At 37.4% G+C, this 17175-nt stretch overlaps 1 protein-coding gene across 6 annotated transcripts in view; it reads left to right on the top strand.

Annotated features, from left to right (window-relative positions):
* Nucleotides 1–17175, top strand: part of FNDC3A (fibronectin type III domain containing 3A) — a 121704-nt gene that overhangs the window by 15936 nt on the left and 88593 nt on the right. For all 6 annotated transcript variants that reach the window (XM_082054722.1, XM_082054725.1, XM_082054723.1 and 3 more), the window contains one exon: nt 5083–5211. In XM_082054722.1, coding sequence (XP_081910848.1) covers nt 5110–5211 — 102 coding nt within the window. In that variant the 5' untranslated portion in view covers nt 5083–5109. Of the gene's footprint in view, nt 1–5082; nt 5212–17175 lie in introns of those variants that run through there.

A 17175-nucleotide genomic window follows, 5' to 3' on the forward strand; every position in this document is an offset into this window, starting at 1 on the left:
TTTCTAAATAACCATGTCTTTAATCCACCAGTAGAAAATGACTTCTCAGCTGTTTCTGTGCTTAGCAACAGTGTGTTACCTGTCTATTCATCTAATGTGTCGTCTTCCTTGTCTGGTCTCTTTTAATATGTCGACAAGAATGGTGTAGGGAGTTGGCTTTAAAGAAATCCTTAGCTTTATCCCACACGTTATTTTACTGCTTCTGATGGCTGCTGCATCTGTTTCAGTGGTGCAGGTAATCTGACAACGGGCTAGTGAATTGTTTGAACTGGCTCTGCAGGCTGAGCCCTACCTGTTGTCCAAACGTGAGCTGGTTTTCTCATGTCCTTTTCAAGACTAAATCCCAAGTATATTGGGAAACTAGATGGAGCTGGAAGACAACTAAATAGTCCAGAGCAGTTCTATGTGGAGTAAGGCTGAAATCACAGTATGCACATACTTTGCTTTCAGTATTTTCAACATGGAGCAATATTTTCAAGAAGTTGTAGTTGCCGCTACTACTCTTCTGAACAGCTATTGATACTTTTAAGTCAGCAAATTGGAGACAAAGCTTGTTACATTATTCCAGTTGAGACTGTCGTTATTTGCAGCCAGAGGCAGGGAAAATATCCTCCTTGTTGCTAAGTGAGGTACACCTGTAAATATAACTGATACAGCCTTTGGGGGAGCTTGTGTTTGGCTGTCCACTTGTAGTCAATCCTTTTCAGAATCAACCTTTCACAAGATTGAGTTCATTCTTTTTTGTTTTAGAAAGAATAGCTATAACTTTATGTATTAAAATCTTTTGTTATGCCTAGCTTTTTAAGCTATTCATGCCATTTTGGTGGAGGAAAATGACTCTGTCTCTAATCGCTGTCATGATTTGTCTTTTCCAGGCTTCCTTCTGACTTTTTTCTTTTTCTCCTGAGAGCTGAATTTAAAACATGTTCTGTAATGAGAAGCCAAGAACTGATATGTTCCCTGCCTATTGGAAATTCACATGCTCAACAACTGGCTGTCTGTCCAGTTTTAATCCATGTAATATCTGTTGTGTTTTTACTGAAATGTTGTGTAATGCCAAATAAGGTTCAAGTTGGTTTTTCCAGTTCTCGTATTAGTACCTTTATCAGTAATAAAGGAGATTCTCATCAAGTTAATTGGATAAGCTTTTTTCCATCAGTCATACTTGTCTGTTAATTCTTTACAAATAAGTTCGTGTCAACTATTAACTTTTATTTGGTCTTAGATTGCTGTTGGCTAAACAGGCCTTGATTGTCCCATTTGCCCTTTTACAATAGAGTATTTAATGCAAGACTTCTAGTTTTCTTCCAGAACTCTGAGACTGTCCCAGGACTCAAGTTATTTGCAAGTCTTTTTCAGAGATCTAGGTAGATCTCTCCTTCCACAAGTCTTGAATGCAAGTTGTCTGGGTCTGCTGATTTAAAAGCTCTCTCTGTGCCCATTTGATATCCTTGCATCAAATGTGATATAGTGGTATTAATTTCCAAGATATGCTTGTCGATCTCTTGTGCTTATTTTGATGCCAACCTTTTGTCCATTTTATCTGACTTCTCCTTCTTTTGCCACACAGTACTTGCCCTTTTCTAATCCTTGTCTTCATTTGTCCTCATAGCTAAAAAGAAAAGGCACCTGCAACTGGTGGACATACCATGTTGTACTGTCTGACCAGGTTATACACACTGACTTCTACAAATAGCTGCGTCTTGACTACTGATAGGCGAAAGGCATTTGATGATAGGTGTAGAGTAGACCCACATTGGTGTGAAGTTTAAACCTTTAGTCTTCAAGAGTAGTTCAGTGGCATTGCAGAGAAATCTAATATTGTATTGTCAAGAAAGAATTGTTTTATTTTTTCCCTAGATGGATTACACAGTCTGACAGGTAGCACTTTTATTATTGTTGTAGAAGGTGTCAAGAATAACACTGTACCCAGTACCTCCTGTCAGGGTTTATTGATGAGCACCATGCTTCATCTCCAGAATAAATCAAATGCTTGGATCCAGACATAAAATCTAGCTGTGTTCCCAGTTAAAGCACTGAAGTCTGTGTGCCAAAGGTGGGGTACCCACCTAAGCACTCAGGTGCCTGGGGGAACCTAATTTGTGTACAAATCAAATCATTAAACACCTGTGCGAGAGAATGAATGAATGAATGAACCCGAGACCAAATATTACGTATGCCCAGAACTGCTTCTCTTTTGGAAAGATTGAAAAAGTTGTCTGAACAAGTTGTTGTGACAGTCATATTTGAATCAGTTTGGGTTATGTTTCATTCCTACTGGTATCCAGTTTGATAGACATGCTTTGGTTTATGCTTAATAAATGGTGATAGCGCTGAGTGCATCATAAGTTATGAATGCAGTCAAAAGTCATTGTGTGTGGTAAAGGAGGTTAGTGCTTCCTTATATAAGAGATCAGTCGTTAGCAGGGTGGTTTGGGAATAATGACCTGGATTCAACTTAAACCTGGGGAAAATCAAGCCAGCTTAGTCTGGGAGTGCGTTGTGTTATGTCTTGGAGTATTGAAACTACCTTTTCGCCTGTGACACATTACATAGTAGTGCAAAATATTTGGAGCTGTAAGATCAAGAGATCGTGCAGGAGCAAGCCTGGTTGTAGCTATGGTGGAAGGAGGAATGCCTTGATTCTAACCCATGCTTCCAGGCTGGGCATTCATTTTGCATAAAACAGTCATTGGATAATATTCTGGGAAGTTCACCATCAAACTTAGTGGCTTGCAACATGATCCAAGTAACTTTCATCAGCTCTCTGCCACCTGCAGAAGTGGTGCAGACTGACTGTAGCCTGGAGGATTTTTTGATGAGTGGGAAACCTTTTAAAATAAGGTAGGAATATAAAACTCTGTCCTCATTGCTTGTGAGACTGATTAGTCTGGCTAAACAGGTATAAATGACTTGGCATAAGCAGCGATGAATTCTTAAGTAGTCATAGTTCGGTTTCAAAGTCTTTTAACCTAGAGGGTTTTTTTTCCCAACTTTAATCTTTGCCAAATATACCAGGAAAGTGAATGAAGCCTCTAAAAGAATCTCAGAATACCTTTTTTTCCAAATTCATATTTTTATAGTAGGACAGCCTTCAGTATCGCTATAGCTAAATCATGCTGTATATGTGTAGCTGTAGGAGAGGCTTATAGTGCTTTGTTAATGCATTTTCTAGAAAATGTGAAGCCTTTGTTCTGTGTGACTCTTATTTTCCTGGCAGCACTGATTTCAGCCCGTGGCAGATATACATCATCATTGGCCTTAGAGGGGCAAACTAGTAAAAGCAGTCAGCTGGGTGGGATGGAGATAGTTTTAGAGAATGCTTCTGAGTAGTAAGCTGCAACAGCAGCTGCTTTATTAGTTAACCAGATATCATCTCTAGAACTTTGAACCAAAGTCAGTGTCATTAAGCTGACTTTATCACTTCTTGGATTTTGTTTGGTATCTCTTCGTTTAAAGTAAGTTTTATATGCTGTAACAAGTAAACATCTCTGTTTATGAGCAGACGGTATATCTGTGTTAGAAGTTTAGCAGTGTTTGTAGAGACCTTCATTAGCCAGATGATATCAAGGCAAAAATTTTTAAAAAACTGTAACATTACTGATTGTCAGGCTGTGTAACTGTAAAATTGTACCTACTTGTTTTTACCAGGCTACTCTTAAGTACTGGCTAAGAGAGGCAGTTCTGCTTTAGAAATACTATACAATCTTATTCTCAGCTTAATCTTTGTGTTTGACGTTAAGCGCTGTTTTCAGATGCAAAATGTGATTAACTTGTGCAAATACTGAATGTACCATTCACCTCTAGTGAATTCTTTCCACCTTTTTGTTAAGAAATATCAATTTCTCAATTCTTGTTGATTTCCCTCTGTCTAACCTGACCCCCCACTCCCCCATTTCCCTACCCCCCCCCCCCCAAAAAAAAAAAAAAAAGCAGAGAGTCTGGCTAGGATGGAGTTAAGACCAGTACACTAAACCATTATGACTTAAGGTTTGGGGTTTTTTGTTTTGTTTGTGGTTTCTTGGTTGTTTGTTTTGTTTTTTAACAAAATTAAATACAGTTTCAAAAGCAGCTTATTAAATTTGCAGTATGTATTTCCAGCATGGAAAAATGGTAATCTTCAGCTTTTTCCATCCATTATTCCTATAGCACTAACATGCAAAATGCCATAAAACACATTACTTATGACTTCTAATGTAATTGAAAGGAATGCTTGACTGAATCTTGCTTTCTGTTATGCTGTTACGTGACTCTGATCAGAGTTGAAGTGGATCACTGCTTTCATGGGCCTCTTGTCTGGTTGGCTTTTTTTCTTGTAAGCAGATTTCATGTGTACAGTGTGTGCTAGTGAGGGCTTGTTCTTAGTATAGTTATGAGAATTATAACTTTGTGTGCAGACATAACTTCCTTTTTTTAATTCCTTAGATTTTAGCTTCTGGTAAAGCTATTAAAGGGCCACTGGTCATCAAAATGACAGTTTTAATTCTAGGTCTAATACATTTTAAAAGTAAAGAAATGTCAGATTGTGAAGAAGATTTTGTTGTTGTTCAAGTGAGATGCAAGTGAAACTTTCCTATTAAGTAGTTATTTCTAAACCAAGTGTTTTGTTCGTTATAATAGTAGAAAGATAAAGTGATATTTTTGGTGTTTGTTTTTGTTTTTTAAGAAACTCTTTTTTTTTTTTTTACTGGTTTCATATGAACAGGAGCACTATACGTGTAAGTTCTAAGGCAATTGCACTACACCCCCCCCCCCCCGCCCCAGTAGGCATTTTGTCAGTCAAACTTAAAGTTTTGGTTTATAATGAAAGTTAAAAGATTCGGGTTTGTTAGCTCAAGGCTGTGATGTATCTTCTTCTAAAGTTCAGCCACTAGAGGGGATCTAAACCCACCCTCTGCATAAGGCTTGCTCCAGCTGGCAAAAGATATCTTCAAGTTTATGTGATTTCTGGAATTGTGTGGAAATATACTTTCTAAAGGTGTCTAATTTCATAATACATTTTTTTAAGTGAGGCTGTTTTTAAGGGTAATTCTTCAGAAATATTTATATAGCTCAACCATTTGAGTATCTCTCTTTCTGCAGGTGATCTTGTGAATAAGTGTACCATCAATGATGGCAGAACATCCACCGTTACTGGATACCACTTCGATTATAAGTAGTGAAATCCCTCTTCTAACTTCCCCCATTGTTAGTGGGGATGGAGCACAGCAGGTAAGGACAATGAAATATCTTTTTTTAATACTTCCAACAGCATCATTGACATATTGACACTGTAAAAGATGGTGAGCCTTCATCTGGAATATTTTTGTGGGTCTTTGGTCATGCATGTATTTTAGAGATCAAAGTGAAGGTAGAGCTGGCGCAGAGAAGAGACTTGTAAGGAGTATGAAGCAGAAAACCTATCTTGTACATCTCCATAGAAGAATGGGACTGAACATCTTGCAAGCTGTCTAGGCATACTTGAGTCTTAATTTGGAAGCTATATATTTACATAACCATGTGACCTTGTTAAGGGTAATAAAATTTCCCCTATGGTAGAGCTTACCAGCTCAGGCACATGTGCTAACAAGTCTGTGGCCTCTAGACTGACACTTGGTTACAAATGGGTATCTTGAATGGTGGGACTTGCTTTTGTATGTTAGTGTCTGCCTGGACACTTCAAATGTTTTCTGAGACAAAACCAGTCAAGGTGATAGAAAAACTTATGATTATGGTTTCAGAATACTTGAGAAAGGTCAACTCCAGTGAGGAAGGAACATTGACAAAAATATTGCATTCTCCGTATCTTTAACCTAGGAAGAATATTTTAAGCCCCAGAAAAGCACAGTTCTGGAGCACCTTCTGACAGGAGAAAATGAGTAAAAAATTAAGTGGTTTGAGGTATCTGAATGGTTTTAGAGATCACTGCCTGTGATAGTAAGAGGCTGGACCTGATGATCTAGGGGAGTCCCTTATAGTCTGCCATTCCCATGCTTGATCTTTATGCAGAAGAAATAATTATTTATCACAAAGGGGAATTAATTTGTAGGGTAAAAACACAGAGCTATAAAGTGAGACTAGAGAATGGACTGCAACACTTCATGAGATGAGATTTGGGCTGCAGTGAGATCTTCCCGATGTGGGTGAAGCTTGAATACATAGCAAGAACTGATAAATCTTTTTAAATGAATGTGTGGACAGAACATTCCAGAAAAAAGGCTTGCTAAAGTCATGATAAACAGTATCTACTGCTCTCCCCTCAATCACCAAGATAGAAGTTTAATTGTAGGCTCTCCACATTTGCCAGGCATGATTTCCCCTTTGTGAATCCATGTTGACTACTCCCAGTCACCTTTTTATCTTTAAGGTGTTTGGAAATGGTTTCTGGGAAGATTTGCTCACTTATCTTCCTAGAGTTGAAGGTGATGTTGACTGGCTTGTAGCTCCCTGGATCCTCTTCCTTGCCCTTTTTTTGAAGATTGCAGTGGCATTTGCTTTCTTCCAGTCCTTTGGTACCTCCCCTAATCACCCTGACCTTTCAAAGATAGTTGAGACTGAGTTACTTGTTCTGCCTTCCCCAAAAATAAGACTATCAAGCTGTGCTGTCAAGCTTACTCTGTAATGGTGCAAAATATTCAGGCAGGTACGAGCTTAAATGTTCTTTTGGGGATACTTTTTCATTAAAATGTTGTCTCTTTTTCTTGTGCTGAGCAAGGTTAAAACTGGAAAACAAGCAAAGAATTTCTTCAGAGAAATGAATTTCTAGAGGTTTCATTAATTTCTTAAGGAAGAAACATCGGATATGCTGTTGATGTCCTTTTTTATTTAAAAAAACATAAAGTTGCTCATTAAGAATACAGTCTAAAGGAAAACTAATAGTGGTAGTGTTTATTTTAAAAAAGAAAAAAATGAATCTTCAGAAAATATTGGGCAGATTCTCAATCATCAATAAAGTAAGTTTCTTTCTTCATTTTATGATAACTAGCGGTTATACCACAATGTTCTCTGGTGTTCTGTGTTACACAATGTCTAGTGGAAGTTGTGACTTTCATTTTCTGTCCTTCTTTCACATCTGATACGTGAGTCATGAAGAATCTGCAAATGCATTTATTCAGTTGCAGGAAAGTTTACTGGAAACCCTTTTTGCATCTGGTGATTTGAAAACCACCACTAAGTAGAAGATACTTCTATGTCTCAAATATAAGAAATCCAGGATTGCAGTTACTGTTTATTCTGTCAAGGTGGCCCAGGTAAGACTTAGGCCACAGAAAGGTCAGGCAGGCCATTATTGATTTATAAGGGTCTTAAAATTATTCGTTATGTTTGTTTTACATGGTACGCTAGTGAAAGTAGCATATACTTCCAAATGAAATATGATCTTATCACATACAACATATAATTCTGAGCCTTTTTCTTTTTTTAAATATTTAAACCAGAATATTAGTTCATTTAATTCTTTTTTTTTTTTTTTTTCCTCTTGTAACTTTGAAGCTATGAGAAGTGAGAAGACTTTCGCCTTCATGATAGAGTTGCTTATTTTTCTGAAAGTCTCCTATTAGCTACAATACACACATTCTGTAGGGGCTACTTCCTTAAAATATGAAAACTACTTCTCTGGTTTCTTTTGTAACAGCATTGTGGTGTTGAATTGCATAATCCATAGTGCTGACAGAATGTGCTCCCACAATCAAAATTCAGAGCTGTTTTGTACACATAAATAAATGCACATGTTCTTCCATCTTCGTTTTATGTAGGTTGGACTATAGCTATTCTATTTACTTTTATCCAGTCCTGACTGAAAAAAATATATCAAAATCTAGTATAAAATTTTGTATTTAAATATTTTGTTTATATTTTGGTATTTCCTGTGTTAGACTAGTTAACTGCATCCTAGAACTTGCAAGTCTTTGTTCAGTTGTGAAACATCTGAGGATCTTTTTAATCAATTCCACCCTTTTTGCATCTTATCAGAATTAACTATGATAATTATTGTGATTTAAGTTGTATACACTGCATAACTGCATAACTGAGTTACCAGATGCATATAGACCATTCAGTACTTTTCTAGAACAGTTAATATCTTCAAGATAATCTTTTTCAAGTACTTGAAGTTCTGCTAGCAGTTTAAATGTGAAATAGCAGTGCAAATATTTGAACATGTTAAGATGAAAGGTCATATGCTTCAAATAGTGGAAGCGTCTGATCAGGTTAAAGCTGTAACTTTCCACCATGTTTTAAAACGATCCACAAAGTTAGAGGAACGTACCTGTTCAGGCAGAAAACATGGGGACTTAAACTGTGTGGATGTTCATGTACTGCTGTGGGAGGCCGCTTCATTCTGTGTCCCACAGAACAAGGGACTGCTGTTAGTTTTGTAGGACAAAACTGGGGAAAAGGAAAATCAAAGACCGAGCCTGTTAGCTCTTTCCTCTCGTATTGAACCCAGGAGTCCTGCTTATGCACCTTCTCATCACTGTGTTCAACCTGAGTGGATAACGTGGTCCTTATGTCTTGGTGGTGAGTGAGGTTGTGGATGAAGAATGGAGAAGATCCATAGGAGTTGATAGAAACCAAGTGATGCTTAGAAAACGTGGATGAGGACAGATGCGCTTGAGGGTTTTTCATGTAAGGGTAACTACCGCAGAGAGTTTTTGCTGATGGTTGCTGAGGCTGAACAGGAAGGATGTGTTTGACATGAGCCCTGATCTGGTGAGGGGAGGTAAATTCGTGATTGAGAGGAAAATGAGGAGGCAAGAGTTCAAACTTCTTTCTTTAACAGACACTTTGTTTTCTTGATATTAGACTGATGTTAAATTGTTTTGGAAAGATCCTGAAGCACCCAGTGCTATTCCAAGACAAATCAGTAAATTACTGACACAATTTTGCAGCAATCCTGGAGTTATACGCCCTCTCTCCACCTTCCCACTACAACAGCTGTGGAGCGAGACATCCCTATATAACTGTGGTCTCCTTTATTACCAAAAATGTAGATACCACTCTCAAATTAGCCCAATACCTGTTAACTGTTTCCTTTTCTTTGGGCAATGGCACACAGTGTTTGACCTTCAGTCAGCTTTATTTCTCAGCAAGGTATAGTGATAAAGTAATACTTCTGGCTTGGGAAGCTGCTTGCTTATCCTCCAGACTTTCTTTGGAAGTTTAGATGCTTAGTGGGATTGTTGAAAATCCCACTCTGTGTGTGTATATATATTTATATATATATATATATATCTATTTTTAGTATGTGTCTGTGTGTGTATATACATATATACTGTGTATGAGTTTAAGTGCAAATTCTTTGAATTGAAATAGATATTTGGCATCAAATCTACAAGTTAATATTTCTAAATCAAATTTCTTGGTTAAATATTGAAACTTCTAATCTTAAAGTTATTTTTAACCTGTTATCATAGGAGGAAGCCTTCAGTCAGCAGGGTCATAGATGGGTATAAAAACAAATGAAATAATTTCAAGAATCCCTTTTTTTGGCTTTCAGTTTGTTTATATACATGGAGTCACAGCAGAAATATAATGTTGAAGATGTAATCTGGATTACTAAATGCTTTTCCTCGGTTTTAGTTCTGACACTTCTGTTTCTGAAAAGCATATGGTACATTATCAAGTTCCAGCTTACTTTGCTTTTGCCTTGCTGCAGAAAATCAAGACTAAAACTGCATATGTTTCAAGAAAAACATTTTTTCTTGTACAAGAAAAAAATCTGTGTTAAAAGCAGTGTAACAACATACACTGTTATAACTGTACTTGCTGCTTTCCATATTGTGTTGTTTTCTTTCCTTTATCTGTGTTTTCATTTTGTAGAGAACAGAGTACATGCATGGTTGCTTCTGTCTTTTTTTGGTTGGGGTTTGGGTTTGTTTTGTGTTTTTGTATTGTGTTTTTTTGTTTCTTTGTTTTTAACTTCCCCTTGGGCTCTATTGAATTAGCAGATAAATCTAACTTTTCCTTTCAGAGGTTCATTAAAACTTGTTTTACTTGACAATTATTCTTCCATCCTTCAGTGACTTCATAGCATTTGAAGCGCACCAGAACTGTGTTCACTGGAACCATTGGAACTCTTCTGCGTGTAATGCTGAAGTGCCAGCTTACAGAAGCTGATTATCAAGCTGTATTTTTTTTTTCTGGGATTGATTAGTACTTTTGTGGAGCAACCATCACTGGAAAATACATAATCAAACTTATATGGGACATTCTGTATATAAAAAAAAAAATCTTTTCCATGAAAGTTTTTAACTGGTTGGTGGCTATGGTTTGTAAAAAATAAAAAACCACACCACCACCAAAAAAAAGGAGGTATGAGGATGTGAGTAACCTCAAGATTATTAAATCCTTTCTGTATCTGAATTAATCATATATTTTGTTCAGGGAGAGTGAAGCTTTGTGTTAATTAAGTGTAATTTTTTTTCCTTTGAGATTTGAATTTTATGTATTTAAACTGTATGCTTGATTGCAAATGCATTGAAAACTTGCTTTAAATTTCCTAGAACAGCCGTCATCCTCAGCAGAAAGTGAGGATTCAAAATTCTGTGGTGTAGTTATGTATGAACATTGTGCTGCTTTTAGATGGCAGAAAGCAGCGTCAGATTTATTGCACAATTTATACTAGCATCCAAATATATTTCTTTTAATATTAGCTGTCTGAAAATAAATGTAGAAATAAGAGTGAAGGCTGTGTAGTTCATAGGCTTTCCCACTTGTATTCAGTATGAAAATTCATGGAATAAAGTATCCTCATAAACTTTTTCTGAGCAATCCTCCTCTTTCTCTCTAAAATGTCTGTTTTCATTTGTGTGATATGAATCCTAGATTAATATTGGTCTCTGATACAGTAGATTCCTCCCAAGATACTTGAGGCAAGATTTCCCCTGTTGAATGAATCTTTTCAGAAACTGACATTTAGGAGAATTGGATGACATGTGAAAATCGGATTTAAAGTCAGTTAGTCACTCTAGGTTGCTAACATAGTCAACTGGGAGAAATAAACATGTCCAGAAGATGACATCTTTCTTGTTTTAGGAAGGTGACTAAAGATCCGTGCTTTTTTTGTTTGTTTTTTTGGTTTTGTTTTTGTTTTTTTTTTTTTTAAGGGGATGAGGAGGTACAAGTTGCCCAGATCTATAAGCATCGGGGCAGCCCAGTTCCTCTCCGTAGTCTGTCTCAAGTGGGCCCAGTTCCTGAGTCCGCACGTTCCCGTCAGTAAGGTCTGGAAGGGGGCAGTTGTCTCCAAGCAGTGTCCTTGGTCCCCTCCTCTCCCTTTCTTTGTGCTATGGGACACTTAATGCTGGGACATGCAGCCAGGTCCTGAATGCCAGAGTCCAAGACTTATGAAGTCACTCTTATACATTTCCTCAGAAGACAGCTATTGTCATCTCTCTGTAACTGCTTTGCAAAGTCATATTCTTAACTATAGAAATTCCACTCTTAAAAGATCTGAGAATTGCACACTTTGCAAACAAGTAATCTGAAGTACATACCCTGCTAGCTGAAGCCTTCCGCCGCGCCCCCCGCCACCTTGGTGATTGAGAGGTTTCTTTATTTATAACTGAGCAAAGTCCATCTAACCCTCTGCGTATTACAGAATTATACACTTCATAGAGCAGCCAGAATTACATTCTCCAGCAAGAGAGAGAGTCAGGTTTACACACCATAGAAAAATGGCCTTTGTCTCTAATTTTTCTCCCTTTCTTTTTGCAAGTAGAGGAGAAAATACATGGGAAAGGGCTGGGGTTGTAGAGACTTCTCCCACCAAGCCCTTGGTCCAGTACTGGCTGAGCCTTCCCAACCTGATCAAATTGAGGATGTAGCCTTTAATTTCTCTTCCAGCTCAGGTTCATGTTGTCACACAGTGTTTTGATAAACAGTGATACCTAGATTTGCACAAAGCAGGGTGGGTAGGGAACTTGATCAGGGAGGAAAAAAAAGACTACTTTAGAAGTGCCACTGAAACTCCTAGCATTCTATTTTTTTAAATTAAATGTCGTTCTGAGTAATTAGAGAATACAACTCTTCCTTTGGTACTTTCTTCTGTGCTCTATTTAACATTTCTAACTTAAAGACACATCCATCAGTCTTAAATATTATGGACTTTTTAACTTGCTATATCACCAAACAGGAATCTGAGCTGTCAGAAGCAATGTTGGGAAATATAAAATTCTCTTCTAGTCCATATACTTTCTACATCAACAGCTTATATGCTCTATAAATCTTCTAAACTTTTCAGAAACTGAATGTCCAAATTCAGCTTCAGCTTGCTTATATTTTTAATTGTTACAATTGCACTGCAGTAGGAGATTGTTTTGTAAAGGATATTTGTTCCAAATTTTGGTTTGAGCTGTCGTTCAGCAGAGTTCTTTAAAAAAAGGAGGCTGTGATACCTTCTACCTTTCGGTGCATCTACATACAACTTAATTGAACATTTACTCCCTGATTCTATTTTGGACTGTTGCAACTATGCAGATTGACCGTGGAAGGTGCCTACTCAGGGGACAAACCCCTGCAAAGCATCAGCTGAAAACTTGAGCCCTTGTTACCGCTTTGCTGTGCAGTACGAACTCTGTCCCCCATCCCGTTTTACTTGGCATTGTAAAGCTGAAGCCCTCTTTACTTCAAACAACAAATCATTATGAAATGAGAATAATCTCATTGAAGTCTTCCAGTTTTTTGGACTTTTTAGTGGTTGATGTTTCCAACCACTGGCCAGGGGCAGATAACCTCAGAAAGTTCCAGAGTTCAGTGACTGCCCCTAACACTGCTTGCTTCTAGTTCCCTGTAAACAAGGATTAGCTTAAAATTCTGACGTACAAATGTTTGTCTATTGCATGATCCAGATTCTTTGAGCACTTCTGTTACCCTTATGTTTATACTTGTACTGATTTAAAGATGTAATGGGGGGATTATTTAAGTAGCAAATTTTCTGTGCTCTATCTGCTAACCGCAGACTGTGTCAATGATGATGAAACAAACTGAGTTTGCTGTAAATGAGACTAATAAAACTTTGCTTATCCAAGCTGCAAGAACTGAGAATACAAAAGAGACAAAGCAGAAAAAAAGTAGATTAAAAATGTAAGTACTTCCCAATAACAAAGAATGAGCCAGACACACTTATGGAACATACACTGATTGAGCCTGTTATACGTGGACACTAACAAGTCTTGAATATTTATCAGTGACATTAGATACAGATGTTAACATTTATCTTTTACTGGTTCTTCCCAGAAAACTTTATATTTTTACCAAACTAGTCTCCAAATAATCTTTTCTTTTTTTTCCTTCCCCCCAGTGATCAGCTTTCTGCTGATTGTCTTTCACATGAAGAGAAGGGGGTAATATATGAGTAGAGTAAGAATTTAAAAAACTTTTCATAAATCAATTTATCTGCTAAAATAAAAAAAAGTTGCCAACTCCCAGATCTTTCCAGCCTGTCTTTCTACAAAAAGCAGTGCAAGCTGATTGCAATCTATAGTTTTTGAATGTCAGTGCCACCTAACAGTCCAGTCATCTTTCCAACCTCCCTGTTTCCAGTTGCTCCTAGGGATATTTGCTGCCTTAGTGCATTCAGTGGTGCCGACAGTATCTTGTAGCAGTGGCTAAAGATGAAATGTTTGCTGATTCTGTTGTCGGTCAGCTGCCTTTTAGAGAAACGACACAGAGTTGCTTGCTCTCCTCTGAAAATATACATAGGTCTTAGGAGCACGTCACTGGAACGATGGCTCCTTTTCTCTTGCTTTCTTCAGGACATGCTGCTACTGCTTCTAAGCTGAAATAGTTTGGATTGTTTGTTGTTTGTTTGGGGTTATTTTGTTTGGGTTTTTTTTGTTTTTTTTTTTTTTTTCAGAATACCAAACATGTAAATTGTTACTGCAACATATTATGTGACATTTACTTAATTCTGTATGTTTTTCCTCCCTAGTCCTGAAAACAGAGATTTGCTACTGACCTTTACTGCCCAGATATTTTCTGTTCTTCATTAGGAAAGTGTTAATCTCCATATTTGGAGCAGTTAGATCCCTCTGGATAATCAGTCAGTATTAGTAGTTGCTAGAGTAGAGGATTGTGTAGTTGTGGGAAACCTGTAAATTGGAATTTACTCAAATAAATATTGGGGAAAATAGATGATTTTAGAACTTTAGTGTTTAGTATGGCATTGTGTTACTTGGGCAACAATCAATGTCAATAGGATACTTATAAACAATGATATGTCTATTTTCTTCTATTTGTGCTAGCGCTTAGTCTGCTATGAATTGGTATGGTGTTGCGCAGAGCTTAACCTAAAGTTTTCAGAACTCTTTATGGGTTACTAGCCAACATAAATGTGGGAGGAGAAAGTTTTCAGGAAGTCTGAAAGAAGATGGTAATAGGAAATCTTACAAAAGATGACTTTAAGAAAGAATTAGTTGGAAGTAACATTCTTCACAACCATGAAATTTATAGGGTTTTAAATTTCCAAAGGCTTAAGACACTGTTTTAATTTAGCTTTTATTACTGATGTGTCAGCTGTTCCTATTTAATAATCTTATGCTGTTTGTAATACCTGTTATATAGATCTTTTGCATTTTTCCTTTTCATCCGTTTTCTAAATGTTAGTGGGTTTGATTGTGGAAAAGAGTCGTTCATAGCCTCATTAGCATCGTTCTGATATGAACAGCAGATTTCAAATTCCCATTCAATGGAAAAACAACTTGTGCCGCATTTGGAACTGACCTCACCTTAGCTGGACCACAGATGTGATTCCATCTGGCAATTCCTGTCCTGCTGATGAATAACAACACTCAAGTCTTGCGATGTTCTTTGATCAGGGGCTTTTAGGGACACAAAAGCGCTGTCGTAGTACTCCTACAGACAGGGAAACTCTGGCGTAGGTGAGGTGATGAACCCACAGATCACAGTAAGTCCACGTTACAGCCATAACAGAGTTGGTATCTTCAGTCTGTGTCCAGTTTTCCCTGTTCACGGGACCCCGCTCTGTGGAGCCAACCTGGACGTAATGATTTTCCTTGTAACAAAATACTGGACATCAGTGGAAGAACCACTGCTTTGAAAACTAAATGTTTTCAATAATAAAAGGATACTGGATGTGAATAAGTGATTCCTTGAGCTTAGAAAGCTTTTACTTGTTAAAGTGATGAAGTGTTAGGAATATGACTTGGAGTTAAAATAGTAGAAAGTTACTTTTTTTGTTGTAAGTAGGCTGTAGGTTTGAGTCCTTTTGCATAAAAGTATATGTGTGAGTATACTTGCTTATTACCTTAAAGACATTATTGTTCAAGTAATTTTAAATATTTTTTTTTATACCTCAAGCGACATTTCATCTGCAATCTCATGCTATCGCAATCCAGATACCAAGTTGTTGCAAAGCAGTTTCAGGTATCTTGTCTGCTTATGGGTCAGAACTTAAACCAGAGTGATGCATATGTGGTATTTGAAGTAATTTCTCACAAGACGGGAGGGATGCGTGCTTTGCCCTGTGTAGCTGTCTTTCCACAAGTGAGGGTATGCCCATGGGCCCCTGATGTTGTTGGGATTAAAGTCTGCAGATATGAGATTGCCAGAAACTAATACTGGATGTTTTCAGTTCTGTTCTTTAGTGGAGACTAATAAGAGAGAAACCATCTTTGTCAGCCATCTGAAATGTCTTAAATATTAATATCTAATAAAAGGTATTTCTGGTTATAATATTATTTAGGGCAGACATGTATGTAAATTATACAGCAAAATGGGGAAACACACTTCTTTCTTTTCATGCCTTTTAATGTACCTAACAAATGCACAGTATAGAGTAAAACAGTATGTAGGAAAAAGAGCAGTAGAACTCAGTCGAGTAGTTCTTTGCTGTATCTTTTTATTGTCTTATAAAGTGTGTGGTGTTTGGGTTTTTTTTGTCCTCATTTCTGGCTTATTTGCAAACTGAAGTCATGAGCTGCATCATGGATTCAAGTATAAAGTCAGAAGTTGGCTCATTTTGAGCTAGTGTATCCTATCTGGGAATCATGATGCTAAATTAAAAATGCAGTTATGAAATGGCATATATTTGGAAGCTTTGCTCTCTTAAACCCGAACCTTCTGTTGACTGACGTTAGATGATCCAGAAGCAGATGCTGCAGCAGCTATTTGTTGATTTAGTTGCTATGGTGACATGATACATTCGTGTACAGCAGGAAGCTCACTGTACGTTGGCTAATTTGATAGGAAGGAAGGCTTGAGGTAGGTATTGCTGACTATATTGTTAATTGATCCTACCTTTCACATCCTGCCTCCACATGCTTTGTGGATGCACAGCTATAGAGGAAGGGAGAGGGAGATGCTCCGGCGTGGCGTTCAGGTTAAGGTGCCCTGTTAAAAGAAGGGGGAGGCAGTGCTCGACACATCACCGAAGATTACCTCAGTACTAAGTGAATGGAACAGATTGGAGCAGCCGGAGTGGTGACTGTTGAATCTTCCTTCATCCTTTGTCACTGTGGTAGCACCAGTTGAATGAGAGAAATAAAAGGATGCGAGCAACAGTAAGTCACAGCGCTGAGGCTTTTGAAATGGATTACGAGATAAAGCATGTCACTAATTAACATCTTGATTGGAGCTATTAGTGGAGAAAACTGTAATTGTTCTGAATATGTACCCTAATGGCAGAGCATAAATGCGGCTCTGCCTGGAAGTTGTGTTGTATTCTATTCTATTCACCCTTTTCCAGAAATACACCCTTTTTTAATCTTGTTGCAGACAGAGTGTTAAAGATACAGTATACATCTTACAAAGGGCTTGGCTGTACCCACCTTGTAACAGGTTTAGTTGAGTGTTTTAAATTTTTTTTAAGTCAGAATGACAAAAAGCATTAGCTTTGGTGTGTTCTTAAATATGTAAGATGTTCAAAAATGAATTTACCTTTGTCCTTTTGGCTAAAAGTACTTCTCATCAGTACTGCTGAGCTAATTTCATTTGCAGTGTTTTTAGACAAACCACTGCTGTCTTTTTTATGGTGGTGTACATTATTAGTGCATTTAGAAATATGATTTTGGTAAAGTCTTTCCATTATTTGTGACTTTTGCTGGCAGTTATTTGTACTGACTCAGCACCTATTACCATATAATGCTAAATATAGATGTTTTCAAATTAATAAGAAACAAAACCAAAAACTAACCACAACCCTGAAGCTCTTGTCTCTTTCCTAGTAAAACATCTCAGAAA

Source organism: Streptopelia decaocto, assembly GCF_964273445.1.
Source record: "Streptopelia decaocto genome assembly, chromosome: 1".
Classification (NCBI taxonomy): Eukaryota; Metazoa; Chordata; class Aves; order Columbiformes; family Columbidae; genus Streptopelia; species Streptopelia decaocto.